Here is a 23,410-nt window from a genome sequence, read left to right on the forward strand (position 1 = left end):
ATGCAAAATACTCCTTCCATTGATTCTTTGTCCACCATAAAGGCAAAAAAATAAACGTGACAGATTCATGGCAAATATGAACATAGGCAACACTTTGCAATTCAACAGATACTGACTTATTTTTCTTCAGCACTATGTCCTCAAAGTGAAGTAATTAAGCTACTCTTTACAAGGATAAGATTGAAAACTTGTAAGAAACCTACTGATTTAAAAGTGTTCATGTTTCACTAGTATAAGCGATTTTCCTCATCCTCCTTACCAAGTTACTTTTGTATTTACTTCCACACATTCCCATAATTCAAGGACTAGATCATCCCCAGCAGCTTGAACCTATTGTTAGTTGATCATTTGTTACAGACTAATAGTTCACAGACTGAACACCCATTTTAGTGACGGCATTTGTAATGGCAACAGACCTCCAGACCGCCCTCAAAACTTTCTAAACAGAAGCATTTTGGAAGTCCATTTATGTTGACAGGTTGAACAATTATGGGTGGCAGTCGATAACTGGTCCTTTTTTTTTTTTTTTTTTTACTCAGGACCTGTTTATCCATGAAAATTTCACAGTATTGCCATTGCAACGTAATAATTACAGAACAGCTTCTCTAAGCAACTTCCAAATAATTGGAATCACCTACAGTGATTCTACTCTCAAAAGGATTTTAGTAACTTAGGAACAGTTACTCAACTGTTTCAAATGCAGAGTAATTACATCAAAGTAAAAGCATATTTATTCTGAAATAACATGTTCACTGACTAAGCTACTCCTGATTTCCAGATGTGGTAACACACAAACAACAACAAGAAGAAAATGCATTTTTCCCCCATGTCATAAGCTTTTATCTGATAAAGACCTGAAAAGTTTGCATCTTGAGATGACTACCACAGCAGCAATAATTCTATTTCCTAATACATCCAGTTACGTAACCATTATGCCACATATCTAATTTAAAGGAGGAAATTAAGTAATAAAGATGGCCTAGGAGAGATATAGCCTTTAGCACTGAAGTTCTGTTTTCGTGGTTTGGACTCTCAACGTTCTACTCCATGCTCTGAACTGAAGCATTTTCTGGAACATAAGTTGGAACCAAACCTTGATTGATGAACTCCCTCTGAGAGATGGAAAACCATTCTCTTAATTCCTACAGAGCCCTTCCCATACAGTCTCTTTTCTGAAGTACTTGGCATTTTAGTTGTTAGGGAGCTCATTAATTTGAAAGTCACACCCACTCACATGGTTTCACATCAGAAAAGTTGCTCTATTTCAGGAAAGAAAAGCAAAACTGCTTTTACACCGAAAAGGGAAATGAATCCTTCAGTGAATTAACTTCTGAACTGCTTTTTGACTGCTTCTCACATCTTACCTTCAGCTTGGAAATTGAGCCTGCTTTCCTGAGTAAGGTACGCTTACAGAGGGGGATTAAGGACTCACTGGAAAACAAACCTAGGAGGGTCCTGAGTGATGGACAAGTTTTTCTAGAATTTTTAATAAACCAAAGCAGATACAATGCCTAGCATACAGAGGCTTAGCCCGATGAAATTTACATACCAACAAATGGCCAGAAAGGCTAAAACAGTCACTCTCTTACTGCCACAGAAAGTTCAGAGAACAAAGTTAAAAAAAAAATAATAATAAAGATCTGGGAACTTACCGATATGAGCCCTGTCAGAAATTATTAGCCTTTTTTCCCAGCCTTCTAGCCCTTAAAAGACAAAGTAAAATAATTCAAATTATGTTTTATATAGTATTTTTTTTCTTTTGATATGTAAAGGAAAAACACTTTTCATGTTTAGTCTTCAGTCAATCTATTTAAAGGATGAGCAACCACATTCTGGAGAAAAAAAGTAGATTGGAATTATTAAAACTTAACATCAGCCTCTAAAGCTGAGAAAGTCAGGCTTATTGTGATAAAGAACTCCTGATGATTCTACTAGTTCTTCAATTTCAGCAGCCAATTAGTAGCTTTTTACTTATGAATAATTTAGTTGATTTACCTCACTTCCAGTGGACTGCTATCAAGCATAGCCACTGTCATGACAACAAGAAACCAAAGAAAGGATTTCTATTGCACTTGTTTGCATTACCATGTGCTGTCAAAACAAGATTGCAAGAGGTAGCATGTCTACAAACTGGTAACACACTTTAAAAAGTTGTTTTACTTATTAAGCTCACTGCTTTAAGCAACAAAGTATGTCTGCAGATAATTCATATTTAGAACATGTTCTGTTCTTAAACGGTACAGAGATTCTTTTTGCCCATCTATACTTCCCATCAGGACCCTAGTTTTTTTTGACAAGACTCCTGTCAGGAACTAGCAGGTAAATGCAGTTCTGGAAAAAGTTACCGTATGTAACCTCTGCAGAGACATTCTCTATCTAAATCTTTTGATGAAGTGTCCACAAACTACTTTAAGAGTAGTAAAACTTAGTTTTCTCACCTTTTCCTTTCTTTAAATTTTTTTCAGCTTCTTCAAAGAGCCCTGGCAAATGAATTACAACACCATTTCCTGAAGAAAATCATCAGACAAAATTTAATGAATTACATTGAACGTGGAAAAATAGTATTTCAAATTCAAAGACACTTCATGTTCTGTACGCAATGTATTTAAGTTTTTAATCTTTCAGTAAATTGCTAAGAATGAAAGTTGTAACGTATCTTTAAAAGACTGACTTACACTCAAAGTATGCATCTTTAACTACCTGCATTGAATCTTTTTAAGAAGCTTAATAAACTTTCAGTTTAGATCACGACAAACAGTTACAGCATTGTGGGACAGTTCAGAATGCAACTTCCTCTTCCTCATTTCTAAAATTAACTTCCCTCTTTGCACTTCACGTTAATCACCCAATTGTTTTTAAAAGCTTAGCACATTTCTAGCATCGTTATAAATGTTAGCACTCCCTCAGGCACTTTTCATCTGTAAATAGACAGTGTATTCCATGTGCAGAGTTCAGGTTGTTAACAGACTAGCAGAATTAATATGGAAAAGGCTCCATCAAAAGCAAGCACACTGTCCTACAGGAAGCAGAGATTTACCACACCATCACATTGCTCAGAAAGACTGTTAGCTCATACAATTAACCAGTATCAGCGAGTGCTTTAAGAAGCACATCTACATACAGTATTGAACCATCTTAAGGTCATGCCAAACGCAGTAGATTTGAAGTAGCCAGTATAACAAAATACCTACTATTGTCAAGAATGGACTTGCCACTTGAAATTATATGCAAATCACCTAATTTCACAGATAAAAGCATTCTAAACACCAAAATACAAACTATTTAAGACTTATTTGTTATACTTTTCAGCATATAATCCTAATCAATTGTAATAATCTATTATAATACTCTAACCTTTCTGTCCTTCCCCTCAACACTTTTCCCCCTTTTTCTTTTAATTATAAACCTTTTCAGTGGAATCCTAAACCTGACAGATTTTTTTCTTCTACTAAATAAAACTGAACCACCAAGAGAGTTTTTAAATTCAAGTCAGACTTCAAAGCAGCTAGAACAGCAAACTTCAGAATAGACAGGCCAAGAGATAGATGGGAGACAGATACAGATTTGTAAAAAGCTCTCACCTGCCCGCTGTACTTCTACAGGATCTAGTGTTTTCTACCTGACCCTGAGTCGAGCACACAGAACATGGCAAATGGACATTTCTTTTTCCACTGCTTTTCAGCAATAACTTTTAAAAGAAATGTAATACAGTAAGACACCAAAACAGAGTAATAGTAGTAGCATCTGCCACAGCCTCCCAAACCAGGAGTAGTTAACAACCCAACCTCCCCTCTGTCAGCTGGGATCTATTTCCATGCCTGTTGGCCCAGTTTCCATAGAAAGTACTAGACAGGGCCAGTTAATCCAAAACTACCCCACTGCCAAGTCACACCGTAGCAGCTGAAAGGAGGCACAATCAATGACAAATTCCCATCAGGAATGGTGTTAATGCTAACTGAAAGCACACAGTCACTACAAACTGGTCCTAATAATTCAGCAGGTATCGTTTATGAATCAAACTACTTACTGACAGATGCACTTTAGTTGCTGTGCTCTTTAGCAAAATGTCAATGAGCACTTACTCAAAAATTATCACAAAAACATGCTGGAAATGGATAGGTCACATAGCCTTTAAGTAACCTAGAAACTAACCGGATTTGTGAAAGAGCACAAAAACATACACAGTTATAATGCTGTGTAGGACTTTCTATATTCACCTGCATCTTTAGAAGGAAACTTTAAGGGCTATACAACATTATTAAGAAGTTTGGTTATACAAGTAATTTGAGGAAAAGTAGGACTAGATTCCAAGAGCAAAAGGAGGGTAAGTATGTTGGTATGGAGCAACAGATAGTACAATCTAAACCTCCTTTCAGAAGGCAAATAGATCATAGATCCTGACATCACTTAGTACTGCCACAACCCCAAACCTAACGCAGTCTCTTGAAAAGACCTTTTGACAAGATCTATATAGTGGATAAATCTTCTTGGATTCAGCATTCCTTTTACATTCCAGTGGAAAAGGAAGGAAAGATTTATGTTGCTGTAAGTACTGGTAGTCATTTAGGAGGGCTGAAGACTGAAACAGAGGAGGAACTGTGAGAATAAAAGAAATACTTAGAAAAAAATGAGATGGAAGGGGAAGGGACAATGAAGATACACTGGGTAGATAGCCATTTGCATTGATACGGCAGATAAGAACAAAAACGACCTAAGACAATAAAACACCCATAATCTAAAATGCATGATTGAGTTAAATCAACATTAACAAGGTAGTAGAATTACAAGCAAAGCTCAAGCCCATGGGAATGAGGAAAAAGTGTCTTAATCCTGTATGCCCTCAGGCATACTTTGTTATTTTAGTATGTCCAAAGTTTGTCACTACATTATTGTCCATTTTTGTTTCAGAGATGGACCACTTACCAATGAATGCCGTGACTTTTGGATTGATGATCCCACTTGGCAGAAGATGGAAGTCATACTCCACAGAATCCACAACAACTGTATGCCCTGCATTATTGCCTCCCTGAGGGGGAAAAAAAAAAAAAAAAAAAAAGTATTAATAGTTCTTGATACAGAAGACAAATGAAGACACAGTACAGACGGGGAATAAACTCGTTCCACCTCCAACTCCGCAGCTTTCATTTTGCTGCTGATAAAAGATCTACATGAAATCTTCCTCACCCAGGCAATCTGCTCAACTTGGTTTGTCAAACTTCATAATTTTCACATGAATATTGTCATAGAGATTTTTGGATGGTATCGTGGTTCATAAAGGTGCGAATGCTTTGGAGTACGATGTTTCTAGAAGTTATCGGACAGACCCATAAACATTCTAGAATGTGCAAACATTTCTAAAAGCATTCAACTGTTTTATTTGCTTCCTATTACATTTAGGAAAAGTAAGTATTAAAAGTCAAACTGCAACCCTAGCAAAGAAAAACAATACCCAAAACCAGTTAAACTGGGTATGTGAAGCCATTAGGGAGGATGCATGCTGCGGGTTGACAACGTGCATGTTTCTTGTTCTGAATTCATGGTTCTGTCTTTTGCTGATTGTTTTTCACAGAAAAACATTCAAAGCTGACTAGTTCACTCTATACCTCCTCAGCTGGTACACGGTATTTGTATCTGAAGTCTGCTGTTAAGCAGTGAATCTAAAGGTACCTAAGATAACTGTGGTTTTTCCAAGTTACAGGAGACCACTTGTACCAACTAGCACTCAGCGTTCCTACCTTTTTTCATTACCATGAAGCATGAGAGTATTAAGAGATTTATTAAACTGCGAAATAACATCCAAAACACAAAAGGAGCCTGTGTCCAAGTCTCAAAGAGGGTCAGGATAGGCTTTATGAAACCAACAAAGATTACAAAATAGTTACCGAATATCCCCTGTTCCCATTTGCTGTGCTTTTGAAAATAAGCTTACACTCTCTTGTGACCAAATCATTTGTGCAAGACAAGGTTACACACAAAACAGTCCTGTTTGCCGTAACGACAGGAATATTTACAGGCATTTTACACATAAAATGCTTTGTTCAAGAAAAGACAATGGAAAGACGTAATATTCCAAGCCTTTTTTCAGTACAAGACAAACTGAAGAAAGGCATTATATGAAAAGAAGAAAGAAATATGAAATATTAAGCCATGGAATTATAAGCCTGAAATACTTCACAGTAGTTTATCACAGAAGATCTTTTCTAAACAACAGACTCAAAAGCTATTCACTACTTCTGCAACATTCAAAAAGCATGAAAATAATACAAAAAGCCATTCATCCGACGCTACAAAAAACAAATATTCTTAACCCTCAAACCTCTCTGCAAGTATATAAACACATGCTGTGAGTAAACGTTATCTCAGTGAGGTCAGCAATGAAACTTCTTACTATTTCAGCATTATTTGAGGACTTACACCAGTCCCATCTCCTTTGGGAACAGAAGGATGCCTTACAAACTCACACGAAGTTGAGATGAATTTGTAACATGTTACAGAGTTTTCCCATTTGGTAAGCAGTACCTTGAAGTGCTGAAGATTTCTGGACACGGATGGCTTTCCCTGAAAGTGATCTGACTTAACCACAGAAAGCCAAATTTTGCATTCACGACATATGAAACATATTAGTTGTATAAACAAAGCAAGTCATCCAAGGTTATTCTTTTAAGAAAATAATGAAACATTGGCCAGCCTGCTCAAGTAGGGTGTTCAGGAGGGAGACACAGAGCGTGTAAATCATCAGAACATAGCTGCTGGGTTTTGGTGGTGTCCAGACTTTTCCCTTGCACTGCCGAATGACGTCAAGATACACAGAGGTGTGTTGTTTCTGTGCTTGTTTAAAAATACCCTGACATAGTGGCTGACAGAATTAAAATGGTATTTTACCCTTTAAACCCTGAACTACATGTACAGCACAGCTCATACTTCATCAAGAAGCAAGCTGGTTACCCACGTTATATAAACTTTACCATCTTTGTTATTAGCAGCTGTGCTTTAAGGGACTTTGGTAGAAACTAAAGCAAAAAAACCTCAGCACTGTGGTGAATCACCACTTGACTACACTCTTAGGCCATGCTCAAGGTTTCCTAATGCTTGTTTTCAGCTTATACTCAAATTTCAGTCCCAGAATGCAGTTGTATTATGATAATGCCCGCAGCATGAAAAGATTTGATCCCAGAAGTGCTGTTGTTATCAGGTGCCTGGTAGAACAATTGCTAGGTAGGACTGTCTGGTCAGTCCACACCCTGCTTTGGGCATCATTCCATAAAACTGTTTCACTTCTTTCAAATTTTTTTTTCATTTCAAACTGTGTATTAGGAGAACACTACAAAAGCAGCATTCAATTAATTGAGTCTTCAAAACGTTGATTTACAGGTAAGCCCTAACCTAACACAGAAGAGCAAGTGTACAGTTACACAGTTAGGAATTGTATATTAAGAGAATAATTCACACTACACTCCATGTGAAGTACTAGTAAAGTACACCCGTGCTCACATTGCACGCAGCCGTGATAAACACTTCTAATAACAAACACTTGAACTCAGAGTTTGAGTGGCAGGGGGGTTGCTGAGTTTTGGGTTTGGTGTGTTTAGGATTTTCCTTGGTGGAAGTTCCCCTACCCCTCACTCCCAACCCAGAAACTGCTGATAACACCAACATCTTCACAACTATTGCCTCTGGGATTAATTCAAGGTAGAAACTGATGAAGTCACTTCTGGCATCAGTCCTTTCCATCCCTATTTCTCTCCTCCTCCCTCACCATGCTAATCCAAAAGGGATCCGTTAGATCATTCAAGCTAACACTCCTCTGATTAAAGTATTTAAACATTAATGAAGTACTCCTAACTGGGTTTAACTAATAGTGAAAATAAATTATACGGTTTATGCCCAAATAAATTTCAGTACATTGTATAAAGCTCTTGACAGAGGGAAATAAAGACACAGAAGTTACTTCTTGAGGTTGGCAATACTTTCTGATTAACTGCGTACAGTGTCTGTCTACCATAACTCGGTAACCTGAGTTCCCAAACTGGGAGAATTTTCTCCCAGCCACATGAAATCTGGAACACCTACCTTGGGCCGACACAGATAGAGAAAGACCAGAAGGTGTTCCTGCTCTGTGTGGACCACACCACGTGCACGTGGCAGCAGCTCCTTTACCCTTCCTCCTTGCACAACAGCATGGTTCCTTCAGCTGAGCCAGGCAGAAGCACTACAGCCAGCGTACTCACCCACTGGGGCACGGCAACCCTGGCTTTAGCTACCGATAGGAAAGGGCTGAGGAGAGGAAAAAATGACTTCTTATACATGGGAGGCACAGTAAGGCACCAGCAGCACTCTGAGCATCGAACTTAACGGTGATGCTTCCCTCCCATTCTGCAGAAAGGTGGCACTGGGAGCCCCTCTGGAAGCTGGGACGCAGGCTGTGGAGAAGGTCAGGCAGCCAAGGCACAGTTGACTTTGCCAGAGTAAAGAAAGAATATGATGTGGATATAAAAAAAAAAAAAAAAGAAGACAGAAAATAGAGAATCAAGAAGAAATAGTGTGACATACTGAGGGAACATCTAACAGAGACTGAAATATCTGTCTAGGTTACTACTAGGCTACTCAGGTAAGAATATAAGCGATCTTCTCCCTGACATCCTCATAAAGCTGAGATCTTTATTTATTTATTTGTCTCCATCAATGCACAGCACCGCATATTTTTGGCATACTCTGAGGTTTCCAAAATTTGATTTTCAGAAGTCAGCAGTCTTCTTAGCACTGTATTTTGAGGAAGGCTAATGAAAAGATAAAAGCATTCAGTTCGTTTGTCCTTACATTACTTTTCCCTTACTCCTTTCCTTACCCTATTTTTTCCCCCTCACATCTTTTAACTCACACTGTTTGGAACGGCTCTTCTCTTCTCTTCTCCCATTACAGATTCATCGGTGCTGAAAGGATCAGCCCTTTCAGCAAGCAGCCCAAAGCTTTACCAAATTACAATGTTAAATTGCATCTCAAATAGGATTTCCTCAACTTTTCAACCGCTATGAGCACGGACTTTGCATTACAGTTTTGCCCTTTCTTAATTTTTGACTTTTCCTTGTAGTCCATACCTGGTAGCACCGCTGCTCCCCAAGGCTGGCTTCAGGACTGGTTTGCAGTTTTCCAGTTGCTGCCAGCACTTCTGTGAGCAGTTCCAGCAGGAACTGCCACCAGGTGACACTGAACTTTTGTGCTGAGAATGGGGGGGAAACACGAGCTTGCTCAGAAAGAAACGTGAACTGAACACCTCTTTTTTCCCCAACAACATGTTTGACCAGCTCACACAGCCGTGAAGATGAGGATCAGAGAAATAGCTCTTTAATCATAGCTTTAATGTAAAAAACAAAAGCAAAACGAACAAAACCATCCTCAGCTATGAAAGCTCCTTATTAGTATTCCTTAAAAAGTATGGTTTTTAAACTTCTGTATACATCCAGCTCAAAAGGGTGCCAATTGGATCAGAAAAGAGAAGTTTCTATTTATTTGGAGATGCAGAGCAAAAGTCATGAACAAGCATCAACCTACTCATTTCAGTGTATGAATTTAGTCTGAGGTCTTTTTAGTTTGATGCTGTTGGATGAACAACTTAAAATCCTATTGAGAACCAGCAGCCTTTTTTTTTTCCCTTTTGTGATAATATGACTATTAAATTATGCTATTATTTTAGAGTATTTTATGTCATTAAGTAGAAATGGAATAGTGAACATCAGATTAGGCTTAAGATCACTATCTAATCTATAATATTTAAGCAAAACCTGTTGTTGTAAGATAACTAATTGCGTAAGCTTTTTAAAAAGGCATTATTCCAATGTCACTAGTGCAGTATGCTTAAATCACCTGCTTGAAAAAGCTTCTGATCCCTGGCCACCAGCTGGTAATCCTGAAATATCCAAGCTATTCAGCATGGAGAACAGCTAAGTATACAGGAATCTGATGGAAAGGTGCACACTAATAGACAAATTATCACACCAGTACAGTTGGAATGACAGCAGTCACGGTCCCAAAACCCCTTATTTACCTCCCTTCCAGAAGCCTCGCTCCAAAAAACAAAAAAACAATTCTTCTGAAGTATTACTTTCAGAGCAGTACACTGCCCAGAGAGATTCAAAAACAAAACAAAAAAAAAGGGGGGGCGGGGGGAAGAAGGGAGTGCCTCCAATCTGCTGAAGAAGATTAAGTAGCCTAAAAATCCTTCTCAGTGTAAGCACCACACCCACGAATCTGCATCCAGGTATTCCACATCGATAAGCTGGTCGGTGCTACGCACCAAGCCAGACGCTGCTATGAATGTACCTCTCTCCTGGCCAACCCAAACAGGATCGGTCACACGTGCACAGAGGGGGCATACGATAGCAAAGGCAGCTACATGCATTGTACATCTGGGAGCCATTTGATAAACATGCTTAGGTAACACCCTGCTTGCACTCGTGTTATATGCCTGGAGATACTAATTTTGCAGGGAAAGGTCGTTATCTGCTAGCTGACATTCTACTGGAAACAAACCTGAGTTTTCAGTAAATCAAACAAGTGACTGCCACCAGCCAAAAAACACTTTTTAGGGACTGGAAGGCAGTACTTGCTGCAAGCAGCACACACACAGCAGTACCAGTGCCGCATCATGATCAAGATAGTAACACTACAAAATACACTGAGGATAAATCAACAGTATCAGAGAGGACTACATTTCAAACCCACTGACTGAACTGTATTTCTATTAGGACATGTATGGCAATTTTAAGGTAAATTATTTCAGCATTCCCCCTGCCTACGCAAAATGGCTTGTTTTCTCATACATTCTAGCTACAGTTTTTAAATGTCTTAACTAGTAGTTAAAATATTTGGGGTAAAGAACTAGACAGAGTTTGGAATAATATTGTATACGTACCTGACTACAGCTTCATGATTTTTCCTTACTCTGAAGGCTAAAACCAACTTTCAGGACACCTCAAAAGGCATGTTCTAGAACCAAACCAGTAGACTTAAATGAACATACGAACAATCTCTAAGCAAAACAGCCTGCTCACTGTGAGCCTTCCTCTAGGGCAAGAGCTCCTCAGCTCCTCATGTTCCATCCACGCACAACAGCTTCCAGACGTACAAAGCACGGAGAAGGAGCTCTCATAATAATATCCAACATTTTTTTCCCCTGGAATTGCATTGCTGTACTGGCCAGCAGATCCCAAGGAATTAAACTGATATTCCTTGTATGTTGAGCTGATTCACTCGACAAAGAAGGACCGATTATTTGGGAGAGAGTTATTAGAAGATAATCTAACAAAGTTAATTTAACAAAACAGCAATGACTTATATCTGCCTTCAGAAAGTCTAATTAACAACTGCTTCACCAGTCTCTGCATCGTGACCTTTAGTGTCAGGATTGAAGAGATTTCCTCTTAGACACAGCAATTATTTTCTTGTTAAATTAAGATAATGCAAGAAAGTTCATTAGCTAAGACTCCAGGTTTACTGTGCTTTATCAACCACTACCAAAACTCAGCTAAAGAAATACTGAATTTGAAATAAATGTCAGTTTGTTGGGGTGTTCATTTCTGGCTTTTGGTTGCTTGTTTGCTAAATATGCAGGTACAAACACAGTGTTTCCTAAGAAGTCATTATTTAGCTTTCCATAAATATATTTCAACAATAATAGTAATATTCACCAAGGACATAACAAAATTAAACGGAAACAATAATATAACGTATTTGGTGTCAACTGCAGCCATCAGTGAGCATCTTTTAGGTTGGATATTAGGCAGAATTTCTTTACCAAAAGGGTTATGAGGCATTGGAATGGGCTGCCCAGGGAGGTGGTTGAATCACCATCCCTGGAGGTCTTTAAAAGACGTTTAGATGTAGAGCTTAGGGATATGGTTTAGTGGAGGACTGGTTAGTGTTAGGTCAGAGGTTGGACTCGATGATCTTGGAGGTCTCTTCCAACCTAGATGATCCTGTGATTCTGTCTGCTAACTTAAGAGCTCCTCTGAAGCCAAGTGAAGCCAGCCACTGAGGAAGCACGGAATCACATTTTCTGAGAAGACTCTGAAAATGATATAAAGCCATATTTGAAGGCTTACAGGAAAATCCTGAAGTAGAACTTTCCTCTGATGAGCTTGCTCAGGGAAGTCCCTTGCTCCTGGCTTTACAGCCAATCTCGCTGATTTACCCAAAAACCATCCACAGGACTTCACTGCTTGTCCTTCCAGCTTATGAAAAGCAACTCCATTTTCCTAGTACATGGACTCTTCTAGGAAAAATGTACACATGTACTCTGTCACTCACTGAAGACCCTCACTCCGAGGATTAAGAGGCTCATTCTAGCTTTACATACTTTTTTCCTTTTTTCTTTTAAGTGCAGCCTAACAGGAAACATTAATGTACCAACCCAGATAACCAGCAAAACCAAAAAGGAAAGCGGTGTTGCTTGTTCACAAACTGAAAGCAAAATATGATTTCTCTTAGAAAAAAAAAAAAAAAAAAAAAAGATTTTTAAAGCCTTGGTGTTGAGCACCAAGGATAAAAGGAAATTTATGCTATGTGCACTAGCCAAGGAAGTCTAAGCTTACGTGTACGGCATGTTCAGTATACACAAGGAGAATACGCGCTGCAGGAATACAGAAAAAAATATAACATTTTTAAAACTGAGATGGAGGAACAATGGCATGTCCTTCCCCACGTTAGATCTATATAAATTCAAAATACGCATTTAATTTCCAGCACATATCTTCATAAGTCAAAGCAGCCCAGACATTGGTACAGTAACCAGAGCACTTCAGCCTGCTACGAGCAGATGAGGACAGGAGAGCAGTTCTCGATGCCTCACCAACACCAGCACCCTCAGAACTGCCTGGCCCACGTTACTGCAACTTCACCTAACAGCTGAAGTACGTAGAGAAAAAAAGATTTATTAAAAAAGCAGACTGAAATTACTATTAAAATCATACTGTGAATAGCTCTCTGTACCGACATTAAACTCAGAATTATTTAAAGCAGCCCTAAAATACCACGACACGCACTACAGAGACCCCAAAAGCCTATGATGACAATCAGTGGCTTTTCTTATGACATGGTAATGCCAAAAATAGGATGCCCCCAGGTAGAGCAAAGAAGTCTTTCAAGTTATCTCCTCTAGAACAGAAATTAGTTGTCTACTTTAAAGCGATGTTATCTTATGCCTCCATTAAGAAAGAAGTCATACGCCCCCTCGAGCTCTCCCTGTTGGAGGGGTGTGTACACACACAAGCTTATTTTTTTATTTTTTTATTTTTTTAACAGTTGACTTTTATCACCACCACATTCCAGCATTAATTTTCACCTTGGGGCAACCGCTGTTGTTTTTGAGCTAGTAATGCAAGTGACTGCCAAGTCGGGCAAGAAGCAAGTCAATGTTGTTTTGGCATCATATGGTTGTAAACACTTTCATTTAACTCTTAGATGGAAAGCCAAAAATAGATTCAAAGAAAGGATACTACCACTACTAACAATATACTTTTTTTTTTTTCCCTTCCTGCCACAATCAGCTTCTTGGAATCTTGAGAACACCTCTAGAAAGCTGATCAGAGGCTGTCTCATCCTTAACCTCCACTACATACCCTCACATAACATAACTGGCAATCACTAAGCTGTTTGCTTCTCATTTCAAACCATATTGCCAAAAAACTAGCTTCAGCTTCAGGTTGCCAACCACACCTCCACCAAGGCGCAGATAACAAATTCACTGCCTCACATCTCTGATGTTTGTGATTAATTTCTTGCCCCTTTACCCCCTCCCCCAAAAAAATGAATGCGTGGTTATCAAACTGTACTACATAACCTACTCCTGGATTTCAATATAAACAACATTCAGCATCTGGCAATTATCTTTGTTGGTATTTATGCCAATCAACTCATGTTTGTAAGAGCTGAACCTAGTTCAAGGAGCCATCACGTTACATGCTTAACTTTTCAACTTCCTGAAAGTTTGGCCAGACTTCAGAAATCTTTGAATGTGTAGTACAAGAACTAGTGCATCAGAACAAGATCAAGAGTGTGGTTTGAGGCAAATATGACAGCCTACACACAGCCTTATTTGTTAGAAGAAAACAGGCAACTGTTTGAAAGAAAACATTAATTTTACTGAAGTCCAGCCCAGGTTTCTTTCACTCACCTCAGAAAACTCTGTATGTTTCTCTGTGTTGACAGAGCTAGCTCTGAGGAACTGCTACAGGAACATAGTCTTTGGAAAGGCTTTTCAGAACTAGCTTCAGCTTGGTTTCACCTGATTTGCAAAACCCTATATTGTTGCAATGCCTTACGTGTACTAAGTAGGGAACAGATTTTATTACGCTAATCTTCATTCAAGTCCAGAATAAAGGCCAATCTATCCCTAAGAGATAAAAGAGACCTAGTGAGGCAGGCTGATACGGAACAAGAAAAATGCTGAAAGCACAGTCCAGTGCTATGTTGCTTCAGTGCACAAAAAAAAAAAAAAAAAAACAGTTTGCTACATCTCACAGCAACAGAGTTAAGAAGGGATACAAGAAACAAAAAGCGACTTTGGGAATACATGTATTCGAAATTTCACTAAGCTGCTACAGAGCACTGCATCTGAACCAACCAAAGGGAAACAGCGAGATGTAACAACAGCAAGAGGGACAGAGCAGTAAGCAACCAGCAGCTCGAGGTGCAATTTGTTCCCTCGTACTGTTAAGATCTCCTGCTAATGGCACAAGCTTTATGAATCGGGAAATGGGGTTTCAGCTGCCCTCCTGTGTGAAACTGACAGGGTTTCAGCGCTTGCCACAACCAGAGGTCACCTGCCAGGGATGCTCCAAGCGTGTCGGTGCAGCGTGTGACTCACTCATGCGGCAGGCTCATCCCGCTGACCTCTCTCCTCACCAGCACGCACCACTGGCACGCTGCCAGCCGCTGCAAGGTCCACAGGCATACCCAGAGCTTCAGCTGGACGCCACGTATCGAACGCCTGACCAGCTGAAAAAGCAGCAGCTGCTATAGATAGCTATCGATCCTGCTATTCCCGGCCCCGCGCGGCCTGACTGAAACACCTCTTCAGATGAGTTTTTAGGAAAAGGTGGGTTTGGTGGATGGAAAACACAAAGATTCCTTTTTTTTTTTTTTTTTTTTGAAATGGATATATGCAGACAAGTGATGCAGAGGCATTAGGTCTGAGGACTTAAGCAGCTGTCAACTGATCAGCGGCAACCGCTTAAACCCAAGAACCTGCCCGCTGACAACTTCTCTCCCGTTGCATTGTAATTGCCGTGCATCAACTGATGAGCAGGGGCATTACCACACAAACTTCTCGGAGGGAGGATTAAGAATCCACACACTGCAGTAACTGCACATTAGTGGTCCGGGGGTAAGAAGTGTGTGACCCCACAGCAGGCAGAGCAACGATGGGGAACTACCAGGCAGCAAGCACTGAGATCAGCAGAGGAGATGTGGTAAGAAGCTGCAACTCTGTTCTGCAGTACTAGTAAGGCGTATGACAGGACTGAAGGAGCAGAAAAATAAGATTCTTTAGCATAACAAGCATAGCTTTATAATAATTTAAGACTTCAAAATCCTATTTACCTGTGTGAATTATGTGCTCCGAATAAATCGGGTACCTCCAGTACTATGAAAAGACAGCGACCAACAAGTCTGCTGATGAAAGGGGTGAATGAGAACTGAACCATGCAGTGAAGACAGCATGGGTTTTTTTTGCTGTATCATACACACTGGTACATGGGGCAGGAGTATTAATATTAGAGATACAGTATATTTTTGTACTATCTTTGTTTTGATAAAATGATTACCTAAAATCATTTGCTTGCATCAATTTGCCATTCCCATATCCATTAACAAATGAAATTTTAGTAATTAAATTCCCTTATTCGGTTCCACTTTGAAATGTAGGAATCAGAACAAGAAATGTTTTCCTTTAACTTTCCATTACTCGTGGAATTGATAAAAATACAACATATGCTTTTAGAAATTGCCAGGTTTGAGAGCAGAAAGGCTAACTGCTTACTAACAGGAACCTATGTCAATAAAAAAAAAAAAAGCACAGTTTTTCTGGCAACTTCTCCTGAATCTCAAACCCGTTCTTGCTCTATTTTACTGTCTGGACCGTGATTTATGTGATACCAGGTAAACAGACTTTGCTCTGCAAGCCACTGAAGCCCAAATGTAGTTTAAGTGCAGAAGTCTCACAGATGTATTTGCTTTATCAAAAGCATCATTTTACCAGATACCTCTTAGAAGTAAATTAAGACCAATTCAAGCATAACAGTGGAAGAACCAGCACATACTATGCCTATCGCGTAGACACGTCGCAGCCGCTGGACACAAATTGAGCTTGGTCTGCAAGGTCAGATGTTGCTGAAGCCACAATACTAGTTTTGATAAATGCAAGTCTGTCTCCTGACAAGGAAATCCCATATTCTTTCTCTGAGCACAAGGGTACTCTCAACAACCTCCAAACCTAAGATAAAATAAGTTTGGGGATGCTGTCTGGAAGAAGTACAGCCATAATACAGCTTATGACCTGGTTTGCCCACTTGTACCTCTTCCAGATGCCACAGTCAGCCAGCCAAACAAATGACTGAAGAAGCCATTAGGACACCTGAGAGTTACAAGACAAGAGGGTACAGCCACTGATTTCAGAGTACAACTTCTTGCAATGCCTTTCTTTACAGGTGTTGTAAGAGTAAACAGTAAACAATTGTCAGTTGTTGGTCAGGACTGTTTTTATGGGCTGTGTCTGCACAGAACCAGGCACAACTGGAAAACCACACCAGAGTTCTCAGAATTTCAATGCAAATATCATGCAATTTTCTAAGACATCTTAAGCTCTGCTACAACTTCAGGGAAATAGTTGTATTTCCAAGTATATTGGATGTATTTCCAATGTATTGATGTATTTCCAAGTGTATTTTCAAGTCCTTTAGGGATATAGTTGTATTAACACACTTTCCATAGAAAAGTATTTGGTCTCATCCACAGGTACTCTAGCAACGCTGTGACACGGTAAACAGAAAGAACCATCTTAGAATGACCAGAGTACAACAGTGAAATAAGAATCAGAAGTATGGACTGCAGAAAGCCACAAGTACCAAGGGGCAGGCAGAGTTGCAATCTTTCTTTATGGACTTGTACTGATATGAAAAGCACAAGAGTCATTTTCACACTCTTGCCTACCAGTGGTAACAAAACCACCAGGGGTATTCTTGCACAACACAGAGCAAGATAACTTAATAGCTCAGTGCCACCGGAAGAGAATATTCTTATTTTCCCTCCCATTCTAAGATAAGTTCCTTTGTGCTTACCTTGTCCAGGGTTCCTCTTTGCATTAGGCTCTTCTGAGCCAAGTAAACTCAGTTCTGTTTACTAAAACAGTAGAAAGTAAACCCAACCTGAAAAAATAGTTCCCAGCCATTTTGGTGAGTTAAACCAACTTAGTAGAAGCAGTCAAGTGCAAGAGTGAGCACATGGGAGGAGGCCAAGAGCACAGGAGGCCCACCAACAGGAAACGGAAGAAAGGAGGGTGGAAAGAAAAAAACTCTCTTTCCTTGCAGCAGCAGCAACAAGCAGTTAGAAATGGCAGGACTGGCCATGAACCTCAAGCCTGAGATAACATCACAGCTTTGCCCTTTCCTCGATTCGCCTGAGCTGGGCGGGAAGGAGTAAGAAACGAGTTGCATCCCCGGCGCTGCAGGGCAGCCAGCCTGCCTCCCGCACGCCCTGGCGCCGTGTGGGCACTCACCTGGGCGCCTCCATCTTCTGGGGCCAAGCCGAGCCACCACGCTCGCTGACCCTCGCCCCAGGCAGCCCTGCCACAGCACCACGTCCCGCTTTGTTTCTCCTGCAGCAAGGTACGTGAGGCAAAAGCCATTCATTCGCACAGCCGGCTGCCTGCGGGCGCGTCCCTGTGCTGCCAAATTAAAGTCTCCCAAGTCCAAGTTCGTGCTTCACCGGCTGCGGAGCGGGGCCGCTGCCGGCGGTGCTGCTGCGAGCCCCGCTCCGCGCTCACACAGCGAGGCTCGGCCGAGCCCCGCGTGCCGCAGGCGGCGCGGCTGCCGTGCGGCCAGCGGCAGGAGGACACGCGGCACATGGCCGCTGCTGCCCGGGGAACCGGCCGCAAACAGCCGCCCCCGCGGCCGGCCACACTCGCTGCTTCGGCGGGGGGCTGCGGGAAGGCTTCACAGAGGCAGACAAAGGGCGGGCGGCGGCAGCGCCCCGGGCACGCTGCTCCTGCCGCCCGCGGCGCCTCGGGGAGACAAAGGGGCCCCGGGGCACCGCCGGGCCGCGTCCCCCCCCCCCCCCCGCTCCCTTCCCATCCCCTCCCCGGTCCCCTCCTCACCTGGCACCTGCAGACGATGTCGGCGTCCTGCGCCAGCAGGTCCACCACCTTGCCCTTGCCCTCGTCGCCCCACTGCGCGCCCAGCACCACCGTCACCTTGTTGCCGAGGGGCCGGGCGGCGCTCCCCCCGTTGGGCACGGCGGCCGCCGGGGCACCCTGCTCCGCCATGGCCCGCGCTGCCCCCTCCGGCTGCGGCTGCGGCTCCGCTCCCGGTCCCGGCCCCGCTCCCGGCTGCGGCTGCCGCGGGGCTCCGGGCACATGCGGCAGCGGCAGCGCGCGGCGGCCCCGCTTCCCCCGCCTCCTCCCGGCCGCGCCGCGGTGCCGCTGCCGCATCCAGGCGCCGCCGGCCCCCGCCCCGCCGCTCCCCGCCCTCCCCCGCCGGAGGAGGCCCGGCCCGCCCCGCGCCCCCGGGGAACAGCGAGGCCGCCGCCGCCGCCGCGGGCGGCTTTTGTCCGTCCCTGCCGCCCTCCCCGTTCCCCCAGCCCGCCCGCCGCTTCTCCCGCGCCTCGCAGCGCGGACTACATTACCCAGCGCGCCCCGCGGCAAGCCCCTCGCAGAGCGCCGCGCGGGGCCGCGCGCGGGGCGTGCCGGGGGTTGTAGGCCGCGCGGGCAGCACCTGTAGCGGGGCGGGGGGGGTGGCGGCTGCCCCATGCGGCCGCGGCCGTGGCCGTTAGGGGCTGTGGGGCGGGCGGAGGGGCCCGGCGCTGCCCCCGCTGCCGCCATGGCCGGAGGGTGAAGCCCCGCCGTGAGGAGCTCCTGGCCGCGGCTCGTAGCAACGCGCTCGGGCTGGGGCCTGGTGGCGGCCGGTTCCCCTCATGGCCCCCCGGGCACGGCGCAGACCTGGCCCTGCACCTCCGCTCCTTTTGCTCCGCAAAGCCCGCCCGCGTGAATGTCAGACCCGCAAATAAATGTTTTGGGTATACCACGGCGTCGTGTGTGTGTTTAATTCTGCACGCTTAATGGTGAAGTAGCCAGGGGCTATACGTGAGAAGCCATTTTCTCCAGAGCCACCAGAACATGGCCCCCAGCTTCCTCCTGAGAAGAAAACGAGAATGGAAAAAACCCATAGCAGGGAAATGCCCTCATCATGCATACTTGAGGGTTTAGGAGTGGAACTGGTGCCTCAGAGGCTGTTTCATTCTTTCCTCTTTCACAGAATCAACACCCCTAGGGGGAAGATTTTTTTTGTAAAGTAGCTATTAAAAAGGCAGAAGTCTGAATGATGTAATTATTGCTAAGATGAGCTATTTAGAAACCTGAGTCACTGAGCAGTCACAGTCTGGGAGTTGGAATCGGGTTTTTAGTTGCTTCTTTGCACCTTCAGGCTTGCTCTAATCAAGAATTAGAAGAGTTATAAAAGTTATCAGAGTAAAGTTTAACTATGTCTTCTAAAGCTAGAGAGATATAAAACAGAAGATTAAGTTTAAAGTTGACTGTATAAAGTTGACTGAGAACATGTAAAAAAAAAAAAAAAACTATATCCTGAATGTCATTGCAAAGAGGTGCTATGGCAAAGCAGTCAGCAGTTCTGTAGAAAGATGTTGAGCAATTGCGAACGATACACCAGGCAATTATTTATATTCACTTCTCAGAGTAAATGGTCCCCTAAGCACTTGGTATAGTCCATAGTATTGATAGTTTTGGCTGCTTGTGCTAAAAAACATAGACATGATAAATCACTGGACAGGGATCGTGGGAAGTCACTAAAAAGCACAAGGAGCTGCCGAAGTCTCTCCAGTTCTGCTGACACAAAGGCAACTTTTGTTCCAGTGCAGTCACTTTGAAAGAAGAAACTGAGGCTGTACATCATGTCATGACTCCCCAGAAAGTGGTCTTGATTTATTTTTTACGATATGATTTTCCAGTGTAGCTGAATGATACTAAAGCCTCACCATTGCCGACACAAACATTCCCTTGAATCTCAAAATAAGTTTGAGCCTGTCAGGGTAGTGTTCTAGCAACATGGTGTTAATGTAATCATAGAATAGTTAAGGTTGAAAGAGACCTCCAAGATCATCTGGTCCAACCAATCCCCCTACCACCACTGTCACCCACTAAACCGTGTCCCTAAGCACCACGTCCAACCTTTGCTTAAACACTCCCAGGGACAGTGACTCCACCACCTTCCTGGGCAACCCATTCTAATGCCTGACTGCTCTTCCTGAAAAGAAATTCCTCCTAATTTCTAACCCAAACCTTGCTTGTAATGCTACTTTTCAAAGAGGTCTCAGACACATAGTATCGTTGCACTGTTATTTTTATTTTGGCATAGGAGAGTTCTGAAATGTGTGGTCTTGTATGTTCTCTTGGTAGGTATAGAAACAAAGAAGAAAACTATGAACTCTTTACTTCCAGAAAACCTGTAAGTGTTTAATGGAGATCAAGCAAATCAGTACTGATTGGTACAGCATGATTTAGAGCTTTTAGTTACAGATCCATCATGTTTAGTTAGTATATATCTATCATTCCCCCACCTACTTTTCTTTGCAAAATAAATGGATACTTTTCATTCTAATACTGTAAAAGATGCTAAATGTTCTTTATTCACAAACTACTTATAGTATAGTTCTAGAAAATATTAACTCTTGACTAAAGTACGAAAACAACTGGTATCTAAAGCCCCTTATCAAAAATAGGCATTTGTTGTAGCATAAGTAAAAGGTTAGAATAACACAGTGCAGAAATTCTCTGTTGCACTTATTTTGTTTTTTTTTCACTATGAGCAAGAGAACCAGTAAGTGCATGCAATGTTACGGTAATGTTTTTTTCTTCTAATATGGAGGGAATCCATTCACTTTTTTTTTTTTTTTCTTTTTTTCTTTTTTTATAGTTCAGCAAACTGAATCTGCTCAGGTGAGCATTTAGAGTTGACAGTAAGTTGCAAGAGTTTGTGTTCAACAAATAAAGGAATGCGATTGCCCGTTCTGGCATTAGCAAGTTTGGGATTGACTTTGTAAAACTGAACACACAGTACAAGTGTACATTGATAAAGCTTAGGGTTCATCATCTTCTGAATTGTTCAATGCTTTTTAGTTTTTATTTTTTTTTTATTATTATTATTTATGTTTATCACAAATTTGACCACAATTTGGATACACTCAGGATTTCCATATTACAGTCATTTCCTGCAATAAACTTCAAGAGGCTCAGACAGGAACTTTTATAAATTAACACAGACCAGATGCAGCATGAGATAATTTCTGCATTTCATTCAGATGAGTTGAAGAGATATGTGGAATGTTTACATCTGTATGATTTAATTATTCTGATGGAGTACCCCACATCGGTGAAGTAACCCGCATTCTCTGATATGTTTTTTTTTTTTTGTTTGTTTTTTTTTTTTTTAAGTATCACAGATAAGTTTACCTAAATTGTTTGGAGCTGAATTTAAGATAGAATTTCAGTAGTTCATAAAATCCAAGATGAGCATGAATAAAGGAAAAATGCTGTAAAAGAGCCAAGAATGTCAGGTGGACTATTAGCTAATGCTCAGCATGGCTGATGGGTCATAAAGTGTTATTTCTCCGTCCTTACTAATACTTCTTAATTGTGTTGAAGGACAACTGAAGGATGTTAATACTTTTCTGATACTGTTTTCCCTACTGAAAGCAGTTTCTGAGTTTCAGGAAAATTATAGACTGAAGAGATAAATAGCTCCTGGCAATGAAATTGTCAGGGTATCTGGTACAAGTTTTTTGTTAAATCTAGTTCTGTTTGTGACAGTGATGTAATACTCAGATATTTAACACCCAGGTCTTACCTGTGCTAGAATAGTGGTTGTGGAAAAGAAGTCCATGGGCCATGGTTAGCTAATCTGTAGGTGTCCCACAGAACTATGTGAATTTAGGATTTAGAACTATGTGAATAGGATTTAGATCTAGAACTAACATTAATCATATTAAGTCATGAACATTTTTAATAAAATGAAAGTTTATTTAACCTCCTAATTATTTGCACCAACTTTGTAGTATTTTCCTAATTTAAATTTGTTATTATGAGGTAGAGTGCCTCACAAAAAAAATTGGGTGTTGATAGTGCCACGGTGCAAAAAAGCCTTAAGAATTACTGTGCCAGACAAGGTTGGCATCTTTAGCACTCCAGACTCTCCAAAATGCTGTCACTCTACCTTTTAAGAACAAGAACTGATTATACAGTAAGGACATACATAATTTAATTTGAACAGTGTGCTTAATGTAATTGATCCTTGCTTGTTGATTTTTTAATTATTTATTCAAATTAAAAAAATCTTTAAGTATTTTTGTTAAATTCATTAATCTTTTTATCATGATAAAAACTGGATTAAGAACATTATAAAGCAATACCTGTACATGTTCTCATAATTGTTACCTTTGTACACACAACAAGTGTTTTCAGCCCTTTGGTTAGGTATATCTAGATTATGAAAGAACTTCATTTACTAAGTGGGAATTTCCTGATGCATGCACTACAGAAGATAAAAAGTAAGAATTTAAAAAATGAGAAACATCACCACAATAAGCAAGACTTTGAATTCAGTGAGAGAATAATTAAGACAATACAGTATACTTTTGAAATTTCATTGGTACTTTATAGAGGTGGGTTTTTTACATGCTTTTTACATTTTACACGTTTTTTACATTTCTTTTTTACAAAGAAGGTAGCAGCTGACAGGGCTGGATATGTACAGGAAAATAAAATAACTGGTTTTTGTTCTTTGAAAAGATTTAAAGCTAGATCCTTTGCTTGGAAATAAGTTTTGTGAATTATGATTTGCAAAGACAAACATTTTATGTAATAATACTAAAGAAAATAAGTGAAGAAGTTTTAAGCGAGTTCTTCAAATCTGCATGCTCCATTTTTCCCTGAGAGAATGGCAAATGAATTGCTGTCATTACAGAGCAGAAGTAAAAATCGACATTTTGTACAGATGATGTTTTGGGACAAGATGGATGAGAATAAACTGGTTAATGGGATGAAATGTGACCTTAAAGACAGGCAATCAGGGTGTGCAGGCTGCTGGAATGTCCCATACCATACCTCATGCTTAGAGAGCTCAAGGATAGGGAA

General features: G+C 41.4%; 1 protein-coding gene across 1 annotated transcript in view; it reads right to left on the bottom strand.

Annotated features, from left to right (window-relative positions):
• Window positions 1-18,705, bottom strand: part of ADSS2 (adenylosuccinate synthase 2) — a 35,486-nt gene extending 16,781 nt beyond the window's left edge. Inside the window, exons 1-4 of the mRNA XM_084283581.1 lie at window positions 18,365-18,705; window positions 4,924-5,026; window positions 2,439-2,507; window positions 1,653-1,703 (exon numbers count right to left, since the gene is read on the bottom strand). Of these exons, the coding sequence (XP_084139707.1) occupies window positions 1,653-1,703; window positions 2,439-2,507; window positions 4,924-5,026; window positions 18,365-18,697 (556 nt within the window). The 5' untranslated portion in view covers window positions 18,698-18,705. The remainder of the gene's footprint in view (window positions 1-1,652; window positions 1,704-2,438; window positions 2,508-4,923; window positions 5,027-18,364) is intronic.
• Window positions 18,706-23,410: the final 4,705 nt, after the last annotated feature.

The sequence above is a fragment of the Netta rufina genome, assembly GCF_964035555.1.
Source record: "Netta rufina genome assembly, chromosome: 3".
NCBI classification, from domain to species: domain Eukaryota; kingdom Metazoa; phylum Chordata; class Aves; order Anseriformes; family Anatidae; genus Netta; species Netta rufina.